The sequence below is a fragment of the Erithacus rubecula genome (assembly GCF_903797595.1).
Source record: "Erithacus rubecula genome assembly, chromosome: 11".
Lineage (NCBI taxonomy): Eukaryota > Metazoa > Chordata > Aves > Passeriformes > Muscicapidae > Erithacus > Erithacus rubecula.
The window spans coordinates 363277-386219 of NC_136663.1; the positions used below are offsets into that span (position 1 = coordinate 363277).

Consider the following 22943-nt stretch of genomic DNA (forward strand, 5'->3'; position numbering starts at 1 on the left):
AGTGAGGCAGGACAAACTGATCCACGTGAACTTCACTGGGCTCAGTGCAGCCCTGGCTGAGATGGTGCTGCTGGCCCCAAAGCAGTGAGGGGCTGGGGGTGGCACAGAGCCCGGGGGCACAGAGGGTCTGAGGGTCACCCTGAGGGTCCCCAGGGGCTGCGCCACCTCCTCCCCTGCCCTTCCCCTGCTCCGTCCCGCACCTGGGCAAGCTGATCCCCGCAGTGGGTCCTGCCCCGGGGCAGGGCTCATCCTGGCTGCAGCCCCTGAGCTCAGGGCTGCTCTCCGAGCCCAGGCAGCCCCGTGCTGGTTTCCAAAGCACCCGGTGAGCCAAGCTGGCCACCCCCCGAGCAGCCCCCAGGCAGGGGGAGCCTGGTGCCCGGGCACGGAACCTGAGCCGGGTGTGGGTGAGCTGGCACTAACCCAGCGTGTCTGTGCATCCCTCAGTGAGCTCCCGGCTCGGATTCCTGCAGAGACATTTTATTTACAGGATGTACACGCCCTGCCACAGGCCAGCGGAGTCTGGGAGCCTCAGACGTCGGTGTACTCGTGGTAGATGCGCACCTCTGACCTCCTGACGCTCTGCAGGGACCTGATGCTCTCGCTCCTGGTCCTCATGTTGGACTTCCTGAACAGCCTGCGTGAGAACGAGCGGCACATGAAGAAATAAATGATCGGGTCCAGGCAGACATTGCAGGCGGACAGGAACAGCGTCATCTCCTTACAGTAATACAGGATTTTGTGTGCAGAGTCGTCTAAGACCTTGTCCAGGTGGCTGAAAGTGAAGGGTATTCGGCACAGGTGGTAGGGCAGGAAGCAGGTGAAGAACACGGCCACCACCACCCTGATGCTCTGGTTGTGCTTGCGCTTGCGGCTGGAGGAGCTGATGAACTGCCGGCTGGAGCGGTAGATGTAGCGGGAGATGGCGATGTAGCAGCCGATCAGCACCACCAGCACCACCAGGAAGGTGCAGGTGTTGATGTAGAGCACGGCCGAGTGCCAGCCGGCCCCCAGCGGGGATCTGGGCCTGAGGCAGTCGTCGGCGCGCCGGGCGGGCAGGGCGCCGGTGAGGAGCAGGCTGGGCAGCGCCAGCAGCGCCGTGGCCGCCCACACGCAGCCCGACAGCACCTTGGTGAAGGTGACGCTGTACATCCGCGAGTCCCCGAACGGCTTCACCACCTTGAGGTAGCGGTCGACGCTGATGAGCCCCAGGAAGACGATGGTGGTGTACATGTTGGCCGAGAAGAGCACGGCGCCGTAGCGGCAGAGCGCGCCCAGCTGCCGCGGGCCCAGCCGCGCGTCCCGCAGCATCTTCAGCGGGAACGTCATGGTCATCAGCAGGTCCGCCACCACGATGTTCTTCAGGTACAGGATGAAGCTGGTCTTGTTCCTGATGTGGAAGAAGATCCAGACGGCCAGCCCGTTGAGCAGCAGGCTGGCCAGGAAGATGAGCAGGTAGAGCAGGGGCAGCACGATGGTGGTGAACTGGTCGTGGGCAGAGGCGCCCGCGGCGCTGGCGTTGGCCCAGCTGCCGTTGTCTCTGTCTGTGGGGAGGAGGGGAACAACAGCTTAGAGCCTTCTGCCGCTTTGCAGACGGGACAGCTCAGAGCTGCCCTCCGCCTGGGCTGTCTGAGCCACAAATCAGAGCTGCAGCTCCTCAGCTCTTGGCTCTCCTGACACGATGCCACTTGTGGCCTGAGATGTTTGTCATCAGACAGGCTCTGGAGAGACTCCTCAGGCCTATCACAACTCTCATTTCAGCTTAGTTTACTTAAATGTATTTAAAAATCACAGTCTCTGGGGGGTTTTAGGATTTCACATGTAAATGTTTGCTAAAAACTTATAAACTCTGCCATGAACTGACAGTGCACTTTGTTTTGTGTTGTCCATGCTCTGCCCTTGGCTGGTGAGGCAAAGCAGGCTGGAGTGGGGCAGGGCTGGGCAGTGCTCAGACAGCCCTGCTGCAGTGCCTGATTGCTCTCAAATGCTGGCAGGAACTGAAAGTGATAAAACAAACACTTATCAATCATTCTCTTTCCATTGTTATTTTACCTGGCAGCTTTTCATAGGAGAAATTGTACCCCATCCTTTGTGTTGCTGTAGGTTTTCAGCTGAAATGCTCTTCAGGAGTCCCACTGGCAGCCGTGGGTCTGGGATGCAGCAGGGCCTGTGCCAGGGTGATGTTCTGGGGAAAAAAACCCAAATTAACACCAAAGCATAATGGAAGAGCCCCCGCTCTTGTCCCCTGCACGGAGAGGAGCTTTGTGAAAGGAATTCCCTGTGGAATTCCCAGTGAAGGGCTGGCTGGGGAGGCTGAGGGCAGGTGCTGCACAGGGTTTCTGTTCTCAGCTCTTCTTGCCCTCTTCCTGCTCATTTCTGTCATGGATGACTGTGAGCAGATTTATTTTTAAAACCATCACTCACTTCTTGAAGTAAAAAAGTTTCATTGGAAATTATGAGATAAGTGTGTATCACTTCATAGTGCATCCCCCAAACTGGGGTGGAAATGAAAGTTCCTGTTCCTTTTTCCTAGAAACTGGCACACAAGGAACACTGAAACCTGCAGAAAGTCATTTATGCCACGATGGCATCAGGATGTTTGACACTGTGCAAGGGGATTTTGCCAATACCAGTTTGTAAGGCTGTGCTCCAAATTGTTCTTTCCTCTGTCAGTATGCAAATATAGTAACTTCTCTGGGATTAATTTTTTTTACAGGTTTTGACAGGAAAACTGGCAAAATGGTTCAGATCTCACTGATTGCTCTAGACCTGTCTGCTCTCATGGGAATGGAGGGAGGATGGAATTCCTGCAGCTCCTGTGCAGATCAGAATGGGGTTTAGGTTCATGTAGGACCCTGTTGAGTGGCACTAGATGGCAGCAGAGCAAGTAATGATGTGTGAAAGCATCAGTAAAAACTTTAATTTGGATATTTTAACCTTTTTATCAGACTGGTCTTGGCTGGCACTGTTTGCTGTGACAGTAATAAGGTTGTCAAGGACGCTGTAGGTATTTTGTTTTCCATGGGTCTGAGCAGCACTAATCCATCATGTTTTGCTGTTGTTAAGGATTTGCAGCTCTCTTTTCTGCCCAGGAGGCACAGGGATCAAAAGAGAACATGATTTTATGAAAAGATGCATATCTAACTCCTTATGTAAATAAGGTGCTTATTTCCCTGCTTTCCTGAGTTTCTTTTAAGTCTGCATAATTCCTGGCCCCTGGAAGGCTCCTTGTTCTCAGGCTCTTCAGGCAAGAGCTCTGCTACAGCCTCAGAGAAGTCAGAGGGGTGTTGGATGTGCTGCCTGGGACTGGAGGCAGAGCAGGAGGCAGCTCCTGTGTCCCTGGGAATGCTGCAGGATTCCCTGGAATGGGATGGAGCTGGGCAGGGACTGCACAGTGCTGGTGCCACAGTGCTGGTGTCACTGTGCTGGTGACACTGTGCTGGTGTCACAGAGCTGGTGTCACTGTGTTGGTGTCACTGTGCTGGTGCCACTGTGCTGGTGTCACTGTGCTGGTGTCACTGTGCTGGTGTCACAGCGCTGGTGTCACAGAGCTGGTGCCACTGTGCTGGTGTCACTGTGCTGGTGTCACAGAGCTGGTGCCACTGTGCTGGTGTCACTGTGCTGGTGTCACTGTGCTGGTGTCACAGAGCTGGTGTCACAGTGCTGGTGTCACAGTGCTGGTGTCACTGTGCTGGTGTCACTGTGCTGGTGACACTGTGCTGGTGTCACAGAGCTGGTGCCACTGTGCTGGTGTCACTGTGCTGGTGTCACTGTGCTTGTGTCACAGTGCTGGTGTCACTGTGCTGGTGCCACTGTGCTGGTGTCACTGTGCTGGTGTCACTGTGCTGGTGCCACTGTGCTGGTGACACTGTGCTGGTGCCACTGTGCTGGTGTCACTGTGCTGGTGACACTGTGCTGGTGTCACAGAGCTGGTGCCACTGTGCTGGTGTCACTGTGCTGGTGTCACAGTGCTGGTGTCACTGTGTTGGTGCCACTGTGCTGGTGACACTGTGCTGGTGCCACTGTGCTGGTGCCACTGTGCTGGTGTCACTGTGCTGGTGTCACACTGAGTGCCCCAGCTCCTTCTTGTGCTGACCCCACACAGCCCTGCTGCATTCTGCCCTGCCACACGTGTCCCCTGGCCAGTGCAGGTGTGACCCCTCTGCTCAGGGACATCCAGGCCCCAGGGATCCTGCTGGCAGCTCTGTGCTGTGTGCAGCCCCACCAGGACCAAGCCTTGGCATGGATGTCTCTGTGCCTCCTTGCTCCTGATGGTTTTAATGTTAAAACATGTTCCAAATTGATCTCACACTGTGGATTGCAAAAAGAAAGCAGCAAATTCTCCCCCAGTGTAACCTGTGCCAGCTGAGCTTTGGGCTCTGTGCCCTTCAGCACACCTGAGCAGCTGTCTCAGTCTGGAGATCTATTCTGCTTGGAAGGCTTTGAAGGTGCACTGGAAGCTGCTCCTTTACCCAGGCAGCTTTGTAAAGCAGAATACATTTTACTTCTTGTAGCTTCTGTGCTCTGTCCGTGGTTGATGAGATAATCTCTTGCTGCTGATGTGGGCAGACTGGTTCATGTGTGTGACTGCTGTAACCTCAGAGAAGAAATGAAATAACAAACTGCATGGCAGCTTCAGTGCCAGGTGGAGAGGGAACCATGCAGAGTTTGACTAAGGCTTTAAGCTGCCTTCCTGTTTAAAGGCATTGTATATCCTGACATTTTTTAATTTTAAAACTTTTTAGAATTAGAAAAGTCTGTTTGTGGCCTAGACCAGCTATTCTAGGCCATGGGGCTGCAGAGTCTTAAGGGGTGGTTTTTATTGGAGCCCATAACTTGATGTGTGCCCTCCTGGCAGTGCCTCTGCATTCATCACCATGAGGCTGGGAAAATGGCAGGGTTAATGCAGCAACAGACATGTGACATACATTAAATAGACAGATATTAAACTGCTCTAGGCTGGCTGCAGTGCTGGTGTTTTCTGTGGCCCATCAGAACCAAATCACTGAGCTGTTTGTAAAGATTTAGGGAAGGAAGCATTGGTGCAGGGTGAGAGCATGTGTGCATGAGGCAGGCAGACACAGAGCCTGTCTCAGGTCCCTGTGTCACCCCACACCTGTCCCCTGTCCCCTGAGCAAGCCTGGATGTTTTGCTTTTCCTGCCTACACCTCTCTATTCATCTCTTGCTCACTGCAAGCCCAGTCCCAGCCAGGGCACTGCCACCTTTCCCTTCCTCAGAGGCTTCTGTCAAAAATGGTCCATCTCCTTTTAGGTGGAGGAACATGTTAATGTGCTGGTAATGCTCAGTGGAATAACCTGAATTTCTTGTTTGAATTGCTGCCTACATCAGAGAGTTGCCCTTCTGGCTGTCTTGTGCTTTGTGTCTGATGGTTCTGGTGTTTTTGCAGCCAGTGCACCCTGGTGCTGGCCCTGCCTGGGCTGGGCTGGGGTCCCTCTGTGCCCTGGGCAGGGCTGGAGCCCCGAGCTGGGTGTCAGAGCCAGTGACCAGCACAGGTCCCTTCAGCTGGGGCAGGGGAGAGCAGCCCTGGGGCTGTGCCCTGTCCTGGGCTGGCTCTGGGTGCCAGGAGCTGCAGGGCCTGCAAGGAGGGGCTGGGGGGGCACTGTCCCCAGCTGAGCCTCGTGGAGCCTGTCCCCTTAGTCCCAGCCAGAAACAGGAACCTGCATCTGCAGAGAGCTGCTCCAGCATCTGGCACAAAAACCCCCTCTGTGTTTTCAGGTTCCTCCTCGAACTTCCCCTCCCTGGCAGCCCAGCTCTGCTCTCACATGGCTCAGAGCAGCATCCTGCCTGCAGAGCTGCAGTGCTGCTGCTTCCCTCTGCCTCCTCCAGGATCCTGTCCCTGCCTGTCCTTGGTGTGCCCAGGACAGACAGAGGGGCAGTGGCCAGGGCACAGCCCTGCCCTGGCTCTGTGCTGGGGCACTGCTGGCAGGGACAGTGTCCCCAGCCTGGCTGAGCCCAGGAGAAAAGTCCCCTGTGACCTGCAGAGCCCAGTGGGGCAGTGCCCTGTGCCAGAGTGGGACATGTCCTGTGACAGCTCTCAGTGCCCTCTGTGCCTCCATCACATCCCTCAGGGGCCACTGAGAGAAAGCACATTGGGAAATCAAAATAATTATTGGTACGTGCATGTAGCCAGTGCCATTTCAGTCTTTCAGTAATCCCAGTCTGATTTCCAGGCACTTTTCTTTGTGCTGAAGCAATTCCTATTGATCTTCCTGTGTGCAATCCTAATTCACATCACAGGAGCACCAGGAAATCCTCGTGTGCCTGGGTCAGCTGGCTTCTCTGTGCTCCTGTGCATCCTGCTGCCCCTGTGCTTTGTGTGCTGCTTGCAAAGATGCAAAAAGATGAACGATGAAGGAAAAGGACTTTTAGGAGATTTCTGGGACAAGTCCAGCCTGGTGCAATGCCTGGAGAGTTCCCTGCCCCTCTCAGGATGGCTGAAGTTGCTCTCCAAGCCCAGTTTGTGCTGCCCAGCATCAGCTGTCCCTTTGGTACATCACTGACATTTTCCTGAGGAGGAACCTGTCCAGAAGCAGAGGTTGCTGCTGCACCTGGTGTGAGGCTCATCGTTGGTCAGAAGTGGAAACCCAACTTCACACAATCGACAGTGCAGCATTTTAATTTAAGATGTTATGGCAATTCTTTATGTTGGAAAGGTTTTAGACTGCTGAGATGCAGGGATGAATCTTCTCTCCTTCCTCTGCTTTGCTGGCAGCCCTGGGCTGGTGCCTGCTGCAGCCTGGGCTCTGCAGAGCTCTGGAGCTCACGGTGTGTCAGGAGTGTTTTCACCCAGCTCCAAACTGGGGATGAGCCCTGCACAGCTCCAGTTCAGCTCCAGTGGGAGCACAGGGGGTTTGCCTGGCTTCTTCTGGTGCTCACTGGGTCACAGAGGAGGCTTTTTTTGCAGAAAGGCTCTTCTTGAACTTTGCTTTGTGAAGGTGAGCAAGGGACTGGTCATAAATGAGGAGCCTTCCCTGTCCATGCCCTGGTCCTGGGCTGTCTCATGCAGGGCTCCTGTCCCTCCCTGTCCCTCCTGTCTCCTCCTGTCCCCCTCAGCCTGGCAGGGAGGAGGTGACAGGGGCTGAGCTGGGACACCCAGCCCTGAGCAGCTGGGGAAGGCTCACAGCTGATGCTGCAGGAAATGTGCTGGTTTTCTGGGCCACCCCCAGTGCACACACATTGTGTATGTGTGTGAGCCCCTCACACCCTCCAGCCCCTCTGCCCCTCCTGCAGCTCCTTGGGGTGTCCCAGGGGCTGTCACCCCCCTCCCAGGCTCTCAGGTGCCCCAGGAGGAGGCAGGGGAGGCTTCTCCTGACCAGCAGGTGCTGGTGGCTGCCATGCTCAGCACCAGTGCCTGCAAGTGAATCAGCAACACCAGCCAAAGTTTCCTGGTTTCCCTTTCTAAAGAGGGTTGCAGAATTCTTTAAAAGATGGAAAGAAGTGTGAAATGCTGCTGGTTTGCAGATGGAGCACACGGGACAGTGGCTGCAGGCCCTGTACTGCACAGACAAGGAATTTTTAAACAAACCCTCGAATCCTGCTGCTGCTCCCAGTGCTCCCTAACCAAGAACAACTTTTTCATACAAAATCTCCCTCAAAGACAGAGGTTTCTGCAAGCAGCCCAGATATTTCCCAAGCTGTGAGACTCATCAGATCTAACCTGCTCATTCAGAGCTATGTGGTTTTTCCAGTGAACCTGACAAGTTTTAACATGACTTGAACGAGGTACGAAGGAAGAGAACGTTTATTCTCTTCATATAGTGAAGAGAGCTCAAGTTTGCTTTTTTGTACTGAAAGAGGTGAAAGGGAATATAGCACAAACCATTCTACAGCAAATCCAGATCTTGTAGTTACTGAATTGTACTTTATATGAGTTAAGCTCTGTCAGGGAGTTACTGAAACAATGGACCCACCTGCACTTCGAGCTGTATCTTAGAAGGAACAATTAGTAGAAACTGATTTAATTTTTTTTTGCCACCATGTACACGATGTACGAGTGAGTAACAGGCTGGTAAAGAAAGACAGGCTATTTTGAGAACTTTTCACACTTTGAATTGACCCGACATTCCCCTTATGGTTCCAGCCATAAGCAACCGTGCCTAAATTCCTGTTTTTTCCCGCAAGGTGAGCGCATGCCGGCAGTTCCCCGAGCTTACGGAATGTCAGAGCTCACTTACCTGTCAGCATGGTGGGCTGCCGCCGGTGCCGGAGCCGCATCCCGGGCGCCTCAGGCTCGCTCCGGGCGCATCCCGCAGCTACGGGCGGCAGCGGAGCGGCGGCCGGGGCAGCGCGGGGCAGCCCCCCATGGCCCCGACCCCTTCCTCTGGTGACACCCGGCCAGAGAGCCACAGTTCCCCTGGCCACCGGCAACTGGAGCAACTGGCTCTCTCATTCCTGGCAGTGACTCACACGCCAGGCGAGGGGAGCTCCCGCGCACTTCCTGGCTCCAGAGCAGCTGGGGCGCCCGGGACGCAGACGGTGATTCACCTGGGGCAGGATGGGGCTGGAGGCAGCGCTGAGCTCACCTGGGGGGTGCGGGGTGCTGTGAGCTCACCTGGGGGGTGCTGTGAGCTCACCTGGGGATGCGGGGTGCTGTGAGCTCACCTGGGGGGTGCTGTGAGCTCACCTGGGGATGCGGGGTGCTTTGTGCACAGAGCTGGATTCCAGAGGCACAGCTGGGCTCAGGGGCACAGTTGGATTCCAGGGGCACAGCTGGATTCCAGAGGCACAGCTGGATTCCAGGGGCACAGCTGGGCTCAGGGGCACAGCTGGATTCCAGGGCACAGCTGGGCTCAGGGACACAGCTGGATTCCAGGGGCACAGCTGGATTTCAGGGGCACAGCTGGGCTCAGGGACACAGCTGGATTCCAGAGGCACAGCTGGATTCCAGGGACACAGCTGGGCTCAGGTGCACAGCTGGATTCCAGGGGCACAGCTGGATTTCAGGGGCACAGCTGGATTCCAGGGGCACAGCTGGATTCCAGGGACACAGCTGGGCTCAGGGAATGCAGCCTCTCCTGCAGTCTGCCTACGTGCTGCCTGCATTTGTGCTGCTGCTTTTCCACCCTGCCAGTGCTGCTGGTGTCCCAGGCTGGGCTCTAAGAACCAGAGCAGCAGGATGTGCTGTGGGGAAAGAGAGAAGAGATTGAAAGTGAAAACTGAAATGTTTAAAGAATGTGATTTAATTGCTGTCAGAGACCCAAGTGTTTAGGGGTTGGCACTCTAGGAGTGGAGTTTACACACCAAAATGGGTCTGTTAATAATGGTCAAATACTAAATAAAATCTGCACAGAGTGGGGTTTGGTTTGTTTAGTTTTTTTGAATATGGTGCAAAGGCACGTTAACTTTTCTTTAAAATCTCTTTATTTTGGTGTAGCTGGGTTAGACCCAGAGCCCTGCACCCCAGCAGGCTCCAGGGCAGACGTGCTGCTGCTGCTGCTCCCAGGCTGGAGCAGGTCAGGACGAGCTGACACACGAACCGTGGGGAGCTCTGGTAAAACCAGCGCAGAGAAACGCCAGGGTGAGCAAAGGAGAGCTGAAGGTAACCTGTAACTTCACTATTGTTCACACTATTTACAGCCTGGATGTCCCTTCTTGTGTCCTGATGATTAGAGAGCAGCTCTCAGGTTTCATAAGAGCCCCAACAACCTTATTACAACAATTGCTGTGTTGCTTCATTCTGAAAAGCCTCCACTGCCATATTTAGCAATGTGAAGTGCCAGGTTGTGCCAAAGCAGATTCACCACCTGGCTAATGCACAGGACTGGCTGTTTGTGTTGTTTAAGCAGAAAGATGTCAGCAGGATCCGAGCTTGCACCACGGGAGGGTTCTGCAGCTCCAGCTGTGAAGGTGCTTTGGTCAGGTCTTGGCAGAGCTGACATTTCCCCTTTCCAGTCACTGTGTGATGCCTGGCACTAACAGGGGAGCCAGGAGGAAAGTATCTAATTTAGAAGTGGCTTTAAAGGCTCAGTTATTCTCCCCTCTGTGCTCAGTGTGTGCTGATATCCCTGTCCCTGATAATATCCTGGAACCTGCAGCTCCTGGGCTGGCTGATCCTGTCTGGGCTCAGCTCTGTCCTGGTGCCCTCAGCCTCCCCTGCAGTGCCCTCCTGGCTCTGTGCATGTGCATCCTGAGGCTCAGACCTTGCTGCCTGACTCGTCTGCCCGGCTCTCCTCCACGATGCAAATCCCTGCTTTGCATTTCTAATTAACTGAAGCACTGCTGTGTGCTGTGGGAGTTTTCTGTGGGAGCCTGGCTGCGTGTAGCTGTGCAGGGGTCAGGATGTCTGTGGGCACTCAGGAATTACCAGGGGTCCCTCGAGAGAGGCGATGCAAAGACTGGAGGGTGTATGTTTGATCACAAAAGCTAAATGTTGCTTGGGGTATTTCTTTGAGCCTTAAAAACAGAGACCTAAACTTTGAGGCATTTCAACTGTTGTGATTTTTACTCCCTCTGGAGGCAGTGATCTAAAACTTTGTAGATAAAAATGTGCAAAATCCCAAGTGCTAGAATTCAGGGACCTTTTCCCCTAAGCGGACCAAGCAGGTCGTGTGTCCTCGCTGCCACCTTCACTCCTTTGCTACAGAGTTTGGTGGGTTTGGCTCCTTTTTACCTACCACAGAAGCAACAGCTGAAAAACAGATGATTAAGACTCATCAGAAAGCTTTGGCACACCCTTTATTTAAGGACCAGCTCACCCCACTCTGTGGTTACACCCACCCTGACCCCAGGCTGTCAGCGCTGAGCTGCCCGTGTGTGTGCACGGCCTTGGGTGAGCTCGATCACGGCAGAAATCAGACAATCAAAGCAATGCCTGCTCCTCAGCATCCTCCTGTTTTCAGCTGCCAGCTGCTCTGTGGGTGCAGGCAGGGATAGAATTCCGTGTCGGCTGTGCTGGTGTGATCAGAGGGAGCACTGGGATGGAGTTTTGTCCTGAATTCCTCCCTCCATGCCAGCTTGGGGAGCACAGGTTTCAGGGGGTTTCAGCTGCTTTGCAGACCCTCTTCTGCAGGGTTTGCTCAGACCTCTCTGGTGATTGTCACACTGTGCCAGCAGGGTGAGAGGAGCATTTCCAGCCTCCTGTATGTTCCTGTAAGCTGCTACTACAGTGCTGACTACTTCAGCAGCTAAGAATTTATTGTATTTACTTTTCCTAAAGGAGCAGATTAATCCTGTTAACAGTGTATGAATGTAGGGAGAGCCTTTAATGCAGCAGTTAATCTGAGAGGGAGACAATGGCTGAGGTAACCCTGATTTATTATCAGGGCAATTCAGAACCAATTGGAAGCTGATGGGAGATTAGTTCAGTTTCCAGTTAGGGAGGGTGTTGGAGCAGTGAAGGGGTGTAACATGCCTGGTGAGGGAGATGTGATGGGTAGAAGCTGCTAAATAAGACACAAATCTCTCTGTGTGGCAGAGGCTGGGGAACCCCAGAGGGCGAGTAATTAATGCACAGCAATCTAAAACAGCTCTGGAAAAGTCAAGCTGTAGGGAGCAACCTGCTGGATTGGATTAGGCTGCTGTAAACAGGGAATTTCTAAAAATAGCAGTCAAGTGGTGATCAAAGTGTCTGGCTCATGTGAGAGGTGTAAAGCTGGAGGAGAAGGGTTGGTTTGGGATAAGGGGCACTGCTGTCCTGAAATAGTGACATAAACTCCAGAAGTCTGGATGAGGAAGCAGCTTCTGTTCCTGTGGGACAGCCAGGGAGAGCTCTGGGGGTGTGAGGGGTTCTGAGGCTGGGGGGCTCAGGCTGTCCCCTGCTCCCTTCTCCTGGCTGTTTTGGGACTGGCAAGGGGGAAGGTGCCCCAGGGGCTGAGTGCAGGGTGGGCTGAGCACCCCGTGGCTCTGGGGTCCCTCTGTGGGGTGCAGCCCTGGCTGCTCTGTCCTGGGAATCTGGGGTGCTCAGCACTGTCCTCCACCAGGGTCCTGTGGGAGCACAGGGTGGTGGAGCAGTGAGGGTGGCAGGAGAGGAATTGCCAGTGTGGGAGAGGAGAGCAGGGATGGGAAGGGATCTGTTCCTCCTCCTCCCTGCTCTGGATGTGCAGCCAGGCTGGCACTCAGGGCAATTGCTGACAAACACAGTGAGCAGCTCTGGGGCTCACCCCCAAATAAAGCAGGGGGGCTCTTCAGAGCAGCCAGGGCCAGGAAGCTGCTCAGGTGTCAGCAGGTGAGCAGTTTTAGTTTAAAGCAGATAGAATGAACCTGGGCATTGTCTCAGGCAGTTTCAGCAAGAACCCTTCTCCCATTAAGGTGTGCAGTGAGTGTACATAGAAAATCCATTTTGCTGCATTTATTGACTGTTAATATGACTTGGCAAACATCTTTTTGTGTTCCTCAGCAGGAGCAAACCCAGCTGTTGTCCCAGTTGTGTGTGAAATGCAGAGCAGCTGCAGATCAGGGCTCGGTGGGGGACACCCGTGTGTCCAGCTGGGTGTTTGCCTGGCTCTGGGCTCTCTGCAGAGCCCTGCCCCTCCTGCACAGCACCCTCTCCACGAAGGGCCTGCACAGCAGCAGGTAGATGAGGGGGTCCATGCAGATGTTGGTGGATGCCAGCCACAGCGTGCTCTCCTTGGCCACGAAGAGCTGGTTCTGCAGGCGGCAGCTCATGTTCCTGGTCTGGCTCAGCGTGTAGGGCACCCTGACGAAGTGGAAGGGGGCAAAGCACAAGAAGAACACGGTGAAAATGATGAACACTTTCCCCTTGATGCGTTTCTCGCTCCTGTTGTCTTTCTTCTGTGTTTTTGTGTAGGACTCGTACACCTTCTTGGCAATGACGATGTAGAACAGCAGCATGAGGATGAGCACGGTCCAGAAGATGAGCTGGCAGATGTAGTTGACAGCCTCGTGCCACCTGAGCCCCAGGGGGCTCTTGAGGGAGGAACACTTCCTCACGGACTGCGGCGTGGCCGCCTCGCTGGACAGGACCATGTTGGGCACGGAGAGAGCCAGGAAGAAGAGCCAGACCAGCGCAGCCAGGATCCTCGCCGAGCTCAGATTCTGCACCCAGAACCTCCCGAAAGGCCTGAGGATCCTGAGGAACCTGTCGAAGGCGATGAGCCCCAGCAGCACGATGCTGGTGTACATGGTGTCGTAGAAGAGCACGGCCGAGCCGCGGCACACGAAGGCGCGGAGCCGCCAGGGCGCCAGCCCCGCCTGCGCCGCCGCCTTGAGCGGCAGCAGCAGCGTCATCAGGCAGTCACAGAGCACCAGGTGCTTCAGGTACACGATGAAGGTCGACGTGCTCGGGATGTGGAAGAACGCCCAGCACGCCAGGCTGTTGAGCAGCAGCCCCAGGAGGAAGATGAGGGTGTAGAGCACGGGGAAGAGCAGCTGGGTGAGGGAGGTGTCCCGGGGGCACGGCGCGGGGGACGGGGCTCCGCTGCTGTTACCAGCGCTGCTCGTGTTGGCAGCGTCTCCCATCGCTGGGAACAGGCTTGGGAACGGGGACAGAGCACAGAGCACAGCCTGGGTGTGCTGTTACAGGGTCCTGACAGGGACAGACACAGAGCCCGAGCCTGTTAAACAGAGCAACCAGCTTCCCTTCTGCTTCGCTGAAAATCTAAACCCCTGCTGAAACTTCTTCAGTTGTTTGTAACATGCACTGAAGAGTTAAAAAGGTTCATACTTATTTTGGAGGCCCAGGGTAATGTCATAGCAGGGTGTAAGAGCAGACTGCCTGGAGCACTGCTGGCCTTTCCATGGAAATGTATTTTAGCATTGAATAGAAGTGTTAGAGCCTAAAGCCAGCCCCTTCTGGGTAAGTGACTTCTGGTGATTCTCTCCAAGAACCCACTGCTTTCCTTTCTCAGCACAGCTTCAGACAGCTTTTCCAAGGTCAGATGCACGCAGGTGGCTCCCAGCCCTGAGCACCAGTTGCCCCTGAACCCCCCATCCCAGCCCTGAACACCCCATCCCAGTCCTGAACCCCCCATCCCATCCCAGCCCTGAACCCCCCATCCCACCCCATCCCAGCTCTGAACACCCCATCCCAGCCCTGAACCCCCTATCCCATCCCAGCCCTGAACCTCCCATCCCAGCCCATCCCAGCCCTGAACACCCCATCCCAGCTCTGAACCTCCCATCCCACCCCATCCCAGCCCTAAACCCCCCATCCCAGCCCACCCCAGCCCTGAACCCCCCATCCCAGCCCTGACCACCCCATCCCAGCCCTGAACCCCCCATCCCAGCCCATCCCAGCCCTGAACCCCCCATCCCAGCCCATCCCAGCCCTGAACCCCCCATCCCAGCCCTGAACCTCCCATCCCAGCCCACCCCAGCCCTGAACCCCCCATCCCAGCCCATCCCAGCCCTGAACCCCCCATCCCACCCCATCACCCCCCCAGCACTCCAGCAGGGCAGGTACCTGGGCAAACCTGCAGCAGAGGCCTCTGTGCTGTCCCTGTCTCATCCACTGCTCCTCTGCCAGCAGGAGCCTTGAGCAAAGTGCTACGAGTGGGGAAATGTGTAGAAAGATGAGACTTTCTGTTGCTGTGTGGTTTCCTTCCTCATTTTCACGTTGCCTGACTTAGCCCTGTTTGCTGTTGCTTTTGTCTCTTCCCTTTGTCTTGCATGAGAAAGCACCCCAAACTGGGAAAGGGAACCTGCCATCTCTCAGGACAGACACCCCATCTTCTCCTAAACTGGGAAAGGGAACCTGCCATCTCTGCAGACACATTTCTGGGTTTGTGTGTGTGGGACAGCCCTGCTGCACCTGCACTGGTGGGATGAACAAACACAGAGTGTTTCCTGACAGCATTCCAGGTGACCCTGCAGTGTGGCTCCCAGTCGTGTTTGTGTGTGAATTCCACGTTCTGGATGGAGTTCTGCTGGCACCAGGCATTGCCAGTGCCTTACAAGAGTGTGCTCAGACCCTGCAGGGGGTGCTCAGCCCCAAAGCCCCCCAGGTGCTCAGGGGCTGCCCCTGTCCCTGCACTGGTGTTACACAGGGACCTGAGCTGGGCTTTGGGCTCCAGAATGGATTCCTGGGGATTTTGGCATCCCCCACGAACCAGGGGATGCACTGTGCTGCTGACAGCCCCTGGCAGGTCCTGGCAGGAGCTGCTGCTGGGAGGGGAGCTGTGGATTGATGATGTGTTTGTTGGGTGTAACACTGGAATTGGGTGCATTTCTAACACTGGAACTGGGTGCATTTCTCTCTGCACAGAGCTGTTTGTTTGGTATAACACTGGAACTGGGTGCATTTCTCTCTGCATACAGCTGTTTGTTTGGTATAACAATGGAACTGGGTGCATTTCTCTCTGCACACAGCTGTTTATTAGGTGTAACACTGGAACTGGGTGCATTTCTCTCTGCACACAGCTGTTTGTTTGGTGTAACACTGGAACTAGGTGCATTTCTCTCTGCACACAGCTGTTTGTGTGAGTTTTTGCTGCCTGGATGTGACACCCCTGGCTCAGGGCTGGCTGCCATGTGGCAGTGGCTCCTGCTCAAGCCCTTTCCTGGGGCAGGTGTGGATTGCTCTGTGGTGCCCAGGGAGTTTGTGCCTCAGCACCTGGGACATTTTGGTTAATGAGGTGCTGCTCAGGGTTGCATGGCTGCTGAGAGCAGGATGGCTGGGATGGGGTCACCTCTGCCCTGTCCCTGGTGTGGCGTGTCCCTGGCTGCCCACCTGCCTTCTGTGCAGCCCTGCTGACCAGGTGAGGGTGTCACAGCCCAGCACTGGTGTCCAAGGCTGTGCCTTCTGTTTGTATGCCAGTGGGCTCTGGGAGCTGCTCCCAGCTGCCAGAGGCAGCAGGTTCCTCTGCAGACCCCACAGTGCTGCTCTGGGGACAGGGTCCCTGCTCTGGGCAGGGACAGCAGCCCCTCTCCACGTGGAGCTGCAGAAACTGTGTGGGATGGATCCTGGCTGGGACTGGGGCACTGGCACTTCCCTCCCTGGGGAACTGCCCTGGCCTGGGGCTGGACACTGCTCCAGGGAAATCCGGTGTCCTGTGGTGAGCCCAGGTGGAATCAGCTGGAGCAGGCAGCAGTTTGTGGGAGCTGAATTCAGCCAGGGAGTGATCAGAGAGCACAAACCCCATGGCTGAGTGTGCAGTGAGTGAGAATGAGTGAGCTGCCTTTCCCCTGTTAGGAAATGGGGCTCCAGTGCAGCAGGGCCCTGGCAGGCAGGGACATGTGCTCGGGCTGTGGCTTTGGCAGGATGAGCTCCTGTGGGATGGGACACACTGCTCAGCTGCAGCTGTTTGCAGAGCTGATAAACGAACCACAGTGCACTCCAACAGCCCACAATCTATTTCATGTGAAATTGTTGGGATACCTCAAAATGTCATGTACTTGAAAACACTTCCCTGCTTTTTTTCAAGTTTTCCAAGTGCAAAAAAGGAAGTGGTTCAGTATTTTGTGTAGTGCAAAAAGCTGCCCTTGAGTATCAGTAAAGGAGTTACCAGGAGCCTGTCTTTCCCCAAGGTCTCAGTAGGATGTAAATTGAGTGTTTGTATGTTTTCTAATATAATGTTCTCTGTGAAAACATACAGTTCTGTTTATTTCTGTAGTAAGGGGAAGGATTTGGGGATTTAACTCATCTCAAGATAAGCCTGATTATGAAATCATTTCCTCTTACATACAACTATTAATTATTGGTCAATGGATTAGGAACTGCAAGCACAGAATGAGATAAGCAAAGTGTTATTCTGTTACCAAAAATCTGCACAAATGGCTCCCCTTCCTCTGGCCTAGGTTTGTTTGTCTGCCACTTGCATACAAGGTGACAATTCCCTGTGTTGAAAAATCACATCTACTGTGATTTTATCTGCATTTCTCAGCTCCTGTGTTGCCATGGACTTTACCCTGGCACAAGTTTAGCTATTTCTGAAAAATCTTTACAGTTCATGATTCCATCTGCAGCATTTCATGATTAAGTGTTAAGTTTTCCCTCGCAGTTCCACCTGTGAGCCCGGATTTCTTCCCAGCTGTCCTGGCAGCTGTGGAGGTTGGGGTCAGGGGATCTCTTTTTGCCAAGGGTGGAGGCTGGGGGCGAGGGGACCCCTCTTATTTCAGTGCAGTGGTTCCAGGGTGCTTGTGCTTCATCTGCAGGGCTGCTCTAAAGAAGTCAGTGAGCTGTGGGAGCTCCTGCAGGGTCAGAGCGGGGTCTCACCGCTGTCATCCCCCTGGTTCTGCCCCTGGCACTGCCCTGGCACTGCCCTGTGCGGGCACAGCATGGCCAGCAGGGATTTCCTGAAGGATTTGCAAAGGAAGAAGTAGATGAAGGGGTCCAGGCAGGCGTTGAGGGAGGTCAGCCACAGCGTGGTCTCCTTCAGGTAGAACAGGGTGTTCTGGGCAGAGCAGTCAAACACGTCTCTGGTCTGGCTCAGCGTGTAGGGGATCCTGGTGAAGTGGAATGGCACAAAGCAGATAAAGAACACGGCAATTATGATGAAAACCTTGAGGTTGACAGTCTTTTTGGAGGCCTTCCCTGCGCACCGTGTCCTCTTGTAGGATCTGTACAGCTCCCTGCTGATGAGGAGGTAGCACACCACTATGACTGCCAGGCTCACCCAGAAGATGAGCTGGCAAACGTAGTTCACAATTTCGTGCCAGACCAAGCCGAACTCGGATTTCAGGAGAGCACACTTCCTGACGCTCTTGGGGGTTTTCTTCCTGTTGTTTAGAACCATGTTGGGCAGCGAGAGGGCGAACATGGAGAGCCAGATTGCAGAGGACAGGAGCTTGGCAGCCAGCAGGCTGCGGGGGCTGGAGCCCCTGAAGGGGGACGTGGCCTTCTGGTAGCGGTCCAGGGTGATCAGCCCCAGGAACAGGATGCTGATGTACATGGTGAAGTAAAACACCACCTGGGTGACCTGGCACACGAACCCCCGCAGCACCCAGGACACCAGCTTGGCGTCACTGAGGATTTTAAATGGAAAAGTCAAGATCATGAGGAAGTCAGAAATCACGGTGTTCTTGAGGAAGATGATGAAATTGGATTTACTGGATATTTTGAAGAAGACCCACATTGCCAGGCCGTTCATGGTGATCCCCACCAGGAACAGGAATGTGTAGAGCAGAGGGAAGATGACCTGGCTGATCCTGCTGTCGCTGGTGCAGTTGCTGTCGTTCCTGGAGGAGCTGAATTGGCTCGTGCCTTTGATCTGCATTGTGGTGTTCCCTTTCCCTGGAGAAACAAACAGAAAAAAGGAAAGAAGAAATTGAGAGTTTTATCTGCTAGGAGTCTTCAGCCTTTCCAGTCAGCTGTGAGTGGTTGTGAGCCAATGCCCTGAGCTGTGGGGCTGAGTGTGTGGGGATGCAGTTGTCCATGGGACTGTGCCTGCCTGTGAAAACACACACTCAGGGGGCTGATGTGCTCCAGCTGATGCCCAAATCCCTGGCAAAGCTTTATTTCTTCCTAGAAGGTAGAAGCAGCTGGCTTTTGGAGAGCAAAGCAGGTTCATGTGCCAAGTCCAGTCACACAGGAGCCAGCCCAGGAGCCAGGACAAGGAGCAGAGCAGGGCTGGTCCCTGTCAGGGGGTCCTGGGCAGCCCCTCCTGCTCTTCACCGTGGGCTGGGCAGGAATGTCCCTCTGGAGTCCCTCGGAGCAGCCAGGGGCAGCAGGAGCACTGAGCATCCCAGGCTGGGCTGTCTCTGCCAGTGACACTGCACGCTCCAGATGATGCACTCTGAGCTTCTGCTTCTGTTTTCTGCAGAAAAGAGAGAGAAATGAGATTTAATAAATAATTAGCAGTTTGCTTCCTGCCTCTGACTGAGTCCCAGAGGTACTGTTTGTAAAGGGAGCAGGGATTTGCCAGATTGTGCAACTGCTCTGAGCAGAGCTCATTCCTGCCTGCCCCTTCTGCCCTTGGGAGTCCTAAGTGTTATTTCTGTGCACAGCCTTGCTTCTTAAAACTTTTAAAGCACTGGAAAGAAATAGTGATTTGTTATTTTGGAGAAGGTTATTATTGAAGGAAATATTTCTTCCTTAGGTGACTTGCAGAGCAGTGCTTCAAGTTTTTAAGCTAGGTACAGTATGTCAACATGATATGATGTATGTGCTGGCATTGCTGGGCTGACAGACTGCAGCACAGGTGAGCAGAGTTCATTCTGGGCAGTTACATCAGGACAAAGCTGCAGCACGTTTTCCATGAAGCCAGAAAAACCCCAAGACTGCAAAATCCCCAGATTTGATGCCATGTGCTTGTATCTGTTTCAGTTTCCTATCCTCTGAAACAGAATGCCAGGCACTTCCCCATTCTGTTGTGCTGTGATAGCTGTGGAGAATCAGTATGTTTACCTGGTCTGTGACACCTTGGGACACATCCCCAGCTGGCCGAGGGATTTATCTGATCTGTGACACCTTGGGACACATCCCCAGCTGGCAGAGGGGTTTACCTGGTCTGTGACACCTTGAGACACGTTCCCAGCTGGCAGAGGGGTTTACCTGGTCTGTGACACCTTGGGACACATCCCCAGCTGGCAGAGGGGTTTACCTGGTCTGTGACACCTTGGGACACATCCCCAGCTGGCAGAGGGGTTTACCTGGTCTGTGACACCTTGGGACACGTTCCCCAGGTGCGTTGGGACAAACGTGGGGTGGTTTTGTTTGCAGGCTGGTGAAGCACGAGGTGGATCCCTCTGAGTGCTCCTCCCAGAATTTCCCTCTCAGCTTACCTGTGCGACCTGTGTGTGTTCTGCAGCCGCCCGAGGAGCGAGTCTGGGACCTGTCCAGGTGGCTGGGGAAGGAATTGCTGCCGCCCCTCTCCCAGGCTGATGCGGGGGTTTCCCTTTGCTCTGCACCCTGTGGAAATCGCTGTGGCCTTTGCAGCGTTCGCTTCGCTGACGCAGCTCCTGCGCTGCGGGCGGGGCGCGGGGTGGGGATGGGCAGGGTGGGGATGCTCGGGGTGGGGATGGGCAGGGTGGGGATGGGCAGGGTGAGGATGAGCAGGGTGAGGATGTGCGTCCCTGGAGATGCGCGGTGCCCGAGGGATGTTCAGTCCCTGGGGGATATTTGTTCTCTTGATGATGCGCGGTGCCCAGGGGGTATTAGGTCTGCGGATGTGCGGTGTGAGGAGGTGCGGTGTCTGGAGGATGTGCAGTCCCGGAAGGTGTTTGGTGCCCGGGGGATATTAGGTCTGAGGATGTGCGGTCTCGAAGGGCGTGCGATGCTCGGAGGATGCTCTGTCGGAGGATGTGAGGTGTCTGGAGGATGCTCTGTCGGAGGATGTGCTGTCTCGGGGGATCTTCGGTGCCGGGACTGTGCGGTCGGAGGATTTTCAGTCCCTGGAGACACCCTGGTCCCAGGAGATACGGGGGCTGTGCCGTGCCGGGTCTGTGCTCTGCCGGGTCTATGCGGGTCTGCGATGTGCAGATTTGTGCTGTGTTGTGCAGGTTTGTGCCGTGCGGGTCTGTGCGGGTCTGTTCGGGTCTGTTCTGTGCAGGTTTGTGCCGTGCGGGTCTGTGCGGGTCTGTGCGGGTCTGTTCTGTGCAGGTTTGTGCCGTGCGGGTCTGTGCGGGTCTGTTCGGGTCTGTTCTGTGCAGGTTTGTGCCGTGCGGGTCTGTGCGGGTCTGTTCGGGTCTGTTCTGTGCAGGTTTGTGCCGTGCTGGGTCTGTGCGGGTCTGTTCGGGTCTGTTCTGTGCAGGTTTGTGCCGTGCGGGTCTGTGCGGGTCTGTTCGGGTCTGTTCTGTGCAGGTTTGTGTCGTGCTGGGTCTGTGCGGGTCTGTTCGGGTCTGTTCTGTGCAGGTTTGTGCCGTGCTGGGTCTGTGCGGGTCTGTTCGGGTCTGTTCTGTGCAGGTTTGTGCCGTGCGGGTCTGTGCGGATCTGTTCGGGTCTGTTCTGTGCAGGTTTGTGCCGTGCCGGTCTGTGCGGGTCTGTTCTGTGCAGGTTTGTGCAGTGCGGGTCTGTGCGGGTCTGTTCGGGTCTGTTCTGTGCAGGTTTGTGCCGTGCGGGTCTGTGCTGCAGGATCAGGGGCTGAGCTCCGCCTTGGCTCAGCCGTGCGGGACCCTCTGGGTGCAGCCGAGCCCCGCGGCCCCAGACCCCCCTCTCCCTTCTCCCCTCTCCCCCGCGGGTCCGGGTTCCCGGTTCGGTTCTGGCCCCTCGGCTCAGTGCAGGCGCTGCTGGATGGAAATCCTGCAAATCTCAGCTGCCGTGCTCCGTAAAGGTTTCCTTTGATGTGGGGAGGGGCACAAACGGGTTTGAGTTTGTCAAGTTTTATGCTTGAACGTTCAGTTCATTGAGTTTTAAATTAAAAAAGAGTTAGGTTCTGTAAGCTGTATTTCTGGCTTTTGCTTTGTAAAGGAGGAGTGGAAACCTGTCAGGTGCAAATGCACATCTTGTGGTACTTGCACACTGCCTCAGCTGCTGTTTCCCCTCCTGGTTTGTGTTCCTAGTTTGGGTCTGCATGGTTCAGATTTGTGGTTTCATTTCATAGGGAGCAGGAAAGTATTTCTCAGTAATAATATTTTAGTAGGTTTACAGACACCTGGCAGCAGTAGCATTTAATCAGAAACACCAGGGAGAAAGAAACAGGCAACATAGAGGGACTACACAAGTGTCTGAGCTCTGTGTTAATTTCTTCTGCTTACAAGCTAAAGTTCAGTAACACAATAAAAATAACAAGATTTGTTAAGGTTAATCTACAATAACAAGTCAAACCAGCATCTAGTAATAAATAATTTGTTAAAGATGTGATACACAGAACTTGTTTGGAATCATCTTTTTTAAACTCAAGTGGAGTTAGAAATAACTGGAAACTGTCAGTAAAGTTTGTGTATACATTTTGAAACAGCTGTATTTAGGGTAATAACATTAATTCATTAATTCATGTTGGTCTCCTTGCTACATTCCAAACACCCCAGCCCCTGTTCTCAGTTACACTTTCAGCTCCTTTCCAGCCTGCTGAAAGCACAGCTGCTTCTCTCAGACATTTGAAGCAAAAATAAACTACAATTCACAAACGCTCGTGTTGAGAGACTCACCCTCTGTGGGCTGCTGTGCTCTGGTCTCCTCTGGTGTTTTCTGGCTGTGTCAGTGAGGGAGGGTTGTGTTTGGTTTTGTGTGCCTGGAACAGTTACTTATCTTCCCTAAACTTCCTCTTTTTAAAAAATTCTTTCACTTTTTTTTTTTTTAAACAGAGCAGAGGTTAACATCTGCACTGTGCTGTGTGGTAATTAATTACCCTGCTAATTGCCTCGCCTGCCAATGGCCTCGTCCTCCTGTGCTGGGGTCAGGATGTGGAGCAGCAGGCAAGGGCTGGCACTGACAGGGGCCCAGGGCTGCAGGGCTTATTTTAATTAACTAATTCATAGATTCTTGTCAGTGATGAGGAAGTCTTCCCAGCTGGGCTAATTAGTGGGATTTGTCCCTGAGATATAAAACCCCATGCTGGAGACAAACACTCTTAGGAATATCTTGGGTGTGAAATTTACATTCCTCACTCACTCCTGTTTGTCTCCCTGAAGAAAACCACTTCACATATTGCTGTTCCTGGCCTGGGACAGTTCTTGCTCTTTTGTCCAAACATTAATTCAAAATATGAGCTTTAAGTATCTTTTCTCTATTTACTGATTCCCACACCCTGTCTGTTAAGTCACCTTATTATCAAATTTAGCTTTTAATTTGGAAAAATAGTCTCATTTCTCTGTAATGAATTCCCTGTGTTTCACTCCACTGCGTCTCCCTGGGTGATGACACCTGGAGGGGGTAGCAGTGCTGGGCAGTGAGATTATGTCCTGCAGGGACACCTGATATCTCAGGAAGATGCTGGAACTTACCCAGCTGCTCACAATTTCAGTCCTAGAAATGTCCAAGAAGTGATTGGAAATTCAAGATTTTGTTTGCAGGTATGAACTAGGTGTACCAGCCTTATTATCTGGAAAATGCTGCTTATCCAAAATGAGTTTGGAAATGGGTGTGAAGTGCTCAGCCCCCCAGGACCCTGGAAATGGGTGTGAAGTGCTCAGCCCCCCAGGACTGTGCCAT

At 54.1% G+C, this 22943-nt stretch overlaps 3 protein-coding genes across 3 annotated transcripts; all 3 read right to left on the reverse strand.

Annotated features, from left to right (window-relative positions):
• Positions 1–425: 425 nt before the first annotated feature.
• GPR87 (G protein-coupled receptor 87) lies at positions 426–8233 on the reverse strand (the record flags this gene model as incomplete). The annotated part of the gene is made up of 2 exons (XM_079315280.1): positions 426–1541; positions 8194–8233. 2 exons carry the CDS (start codon positions 8231–8233, stop codon positions 529–531), a joined length of 1053 nt encoding a protein of 350 aa, XP_079171406.1. The 3' UTR covers positions 426–528.
• Positions 8234–12409: 4176 nt separating this feature from the next.
• Positions 12410–14645, reverse strand: P2RY13 (purinergic receptor P2Y13; the record flags this gene model as incomplete). The annotated part of the gene is made up of 2 exons (XM_079315281.1): positions 14379–14645; positions 12410–13437 (listed from the first exon to the last, which is right to left on the reverse strand). The coding sequence occupies exon 2, from the start codon at positions 13433–13435 to the stop codon at positions 12410–12412; it is 1026 nt and encodes a 341-aa protein (XP_079171407.1). The 5' UTR covers positions 13436–13437; positions 14379–14645.
• A 2466-nt stretch (positions 14646–17111) lies between these two features.
• Positions 17112–22032, reverse strand: LOC306806404 (P2Y purinoceptor 12-like). Its single transcript, XM_079315133.1, has 2 exons — positions 21941–22032; positions 17112–18146 (listed from the first exon to the last, which is right to left on the reverse strand). Exon 2 carries the CDS (start codon positions 18127–18129, stop codon positions 17113–17115), a length of 1017 nt encoding a protein of 338 aa, XP_079171259.1. The 5' UTR covers positions 18130–18146; positions 21941–22032; the 3' UTR covers position 17112.
• Positions 22033–22943: the final 911 nt, after the last annotated feature.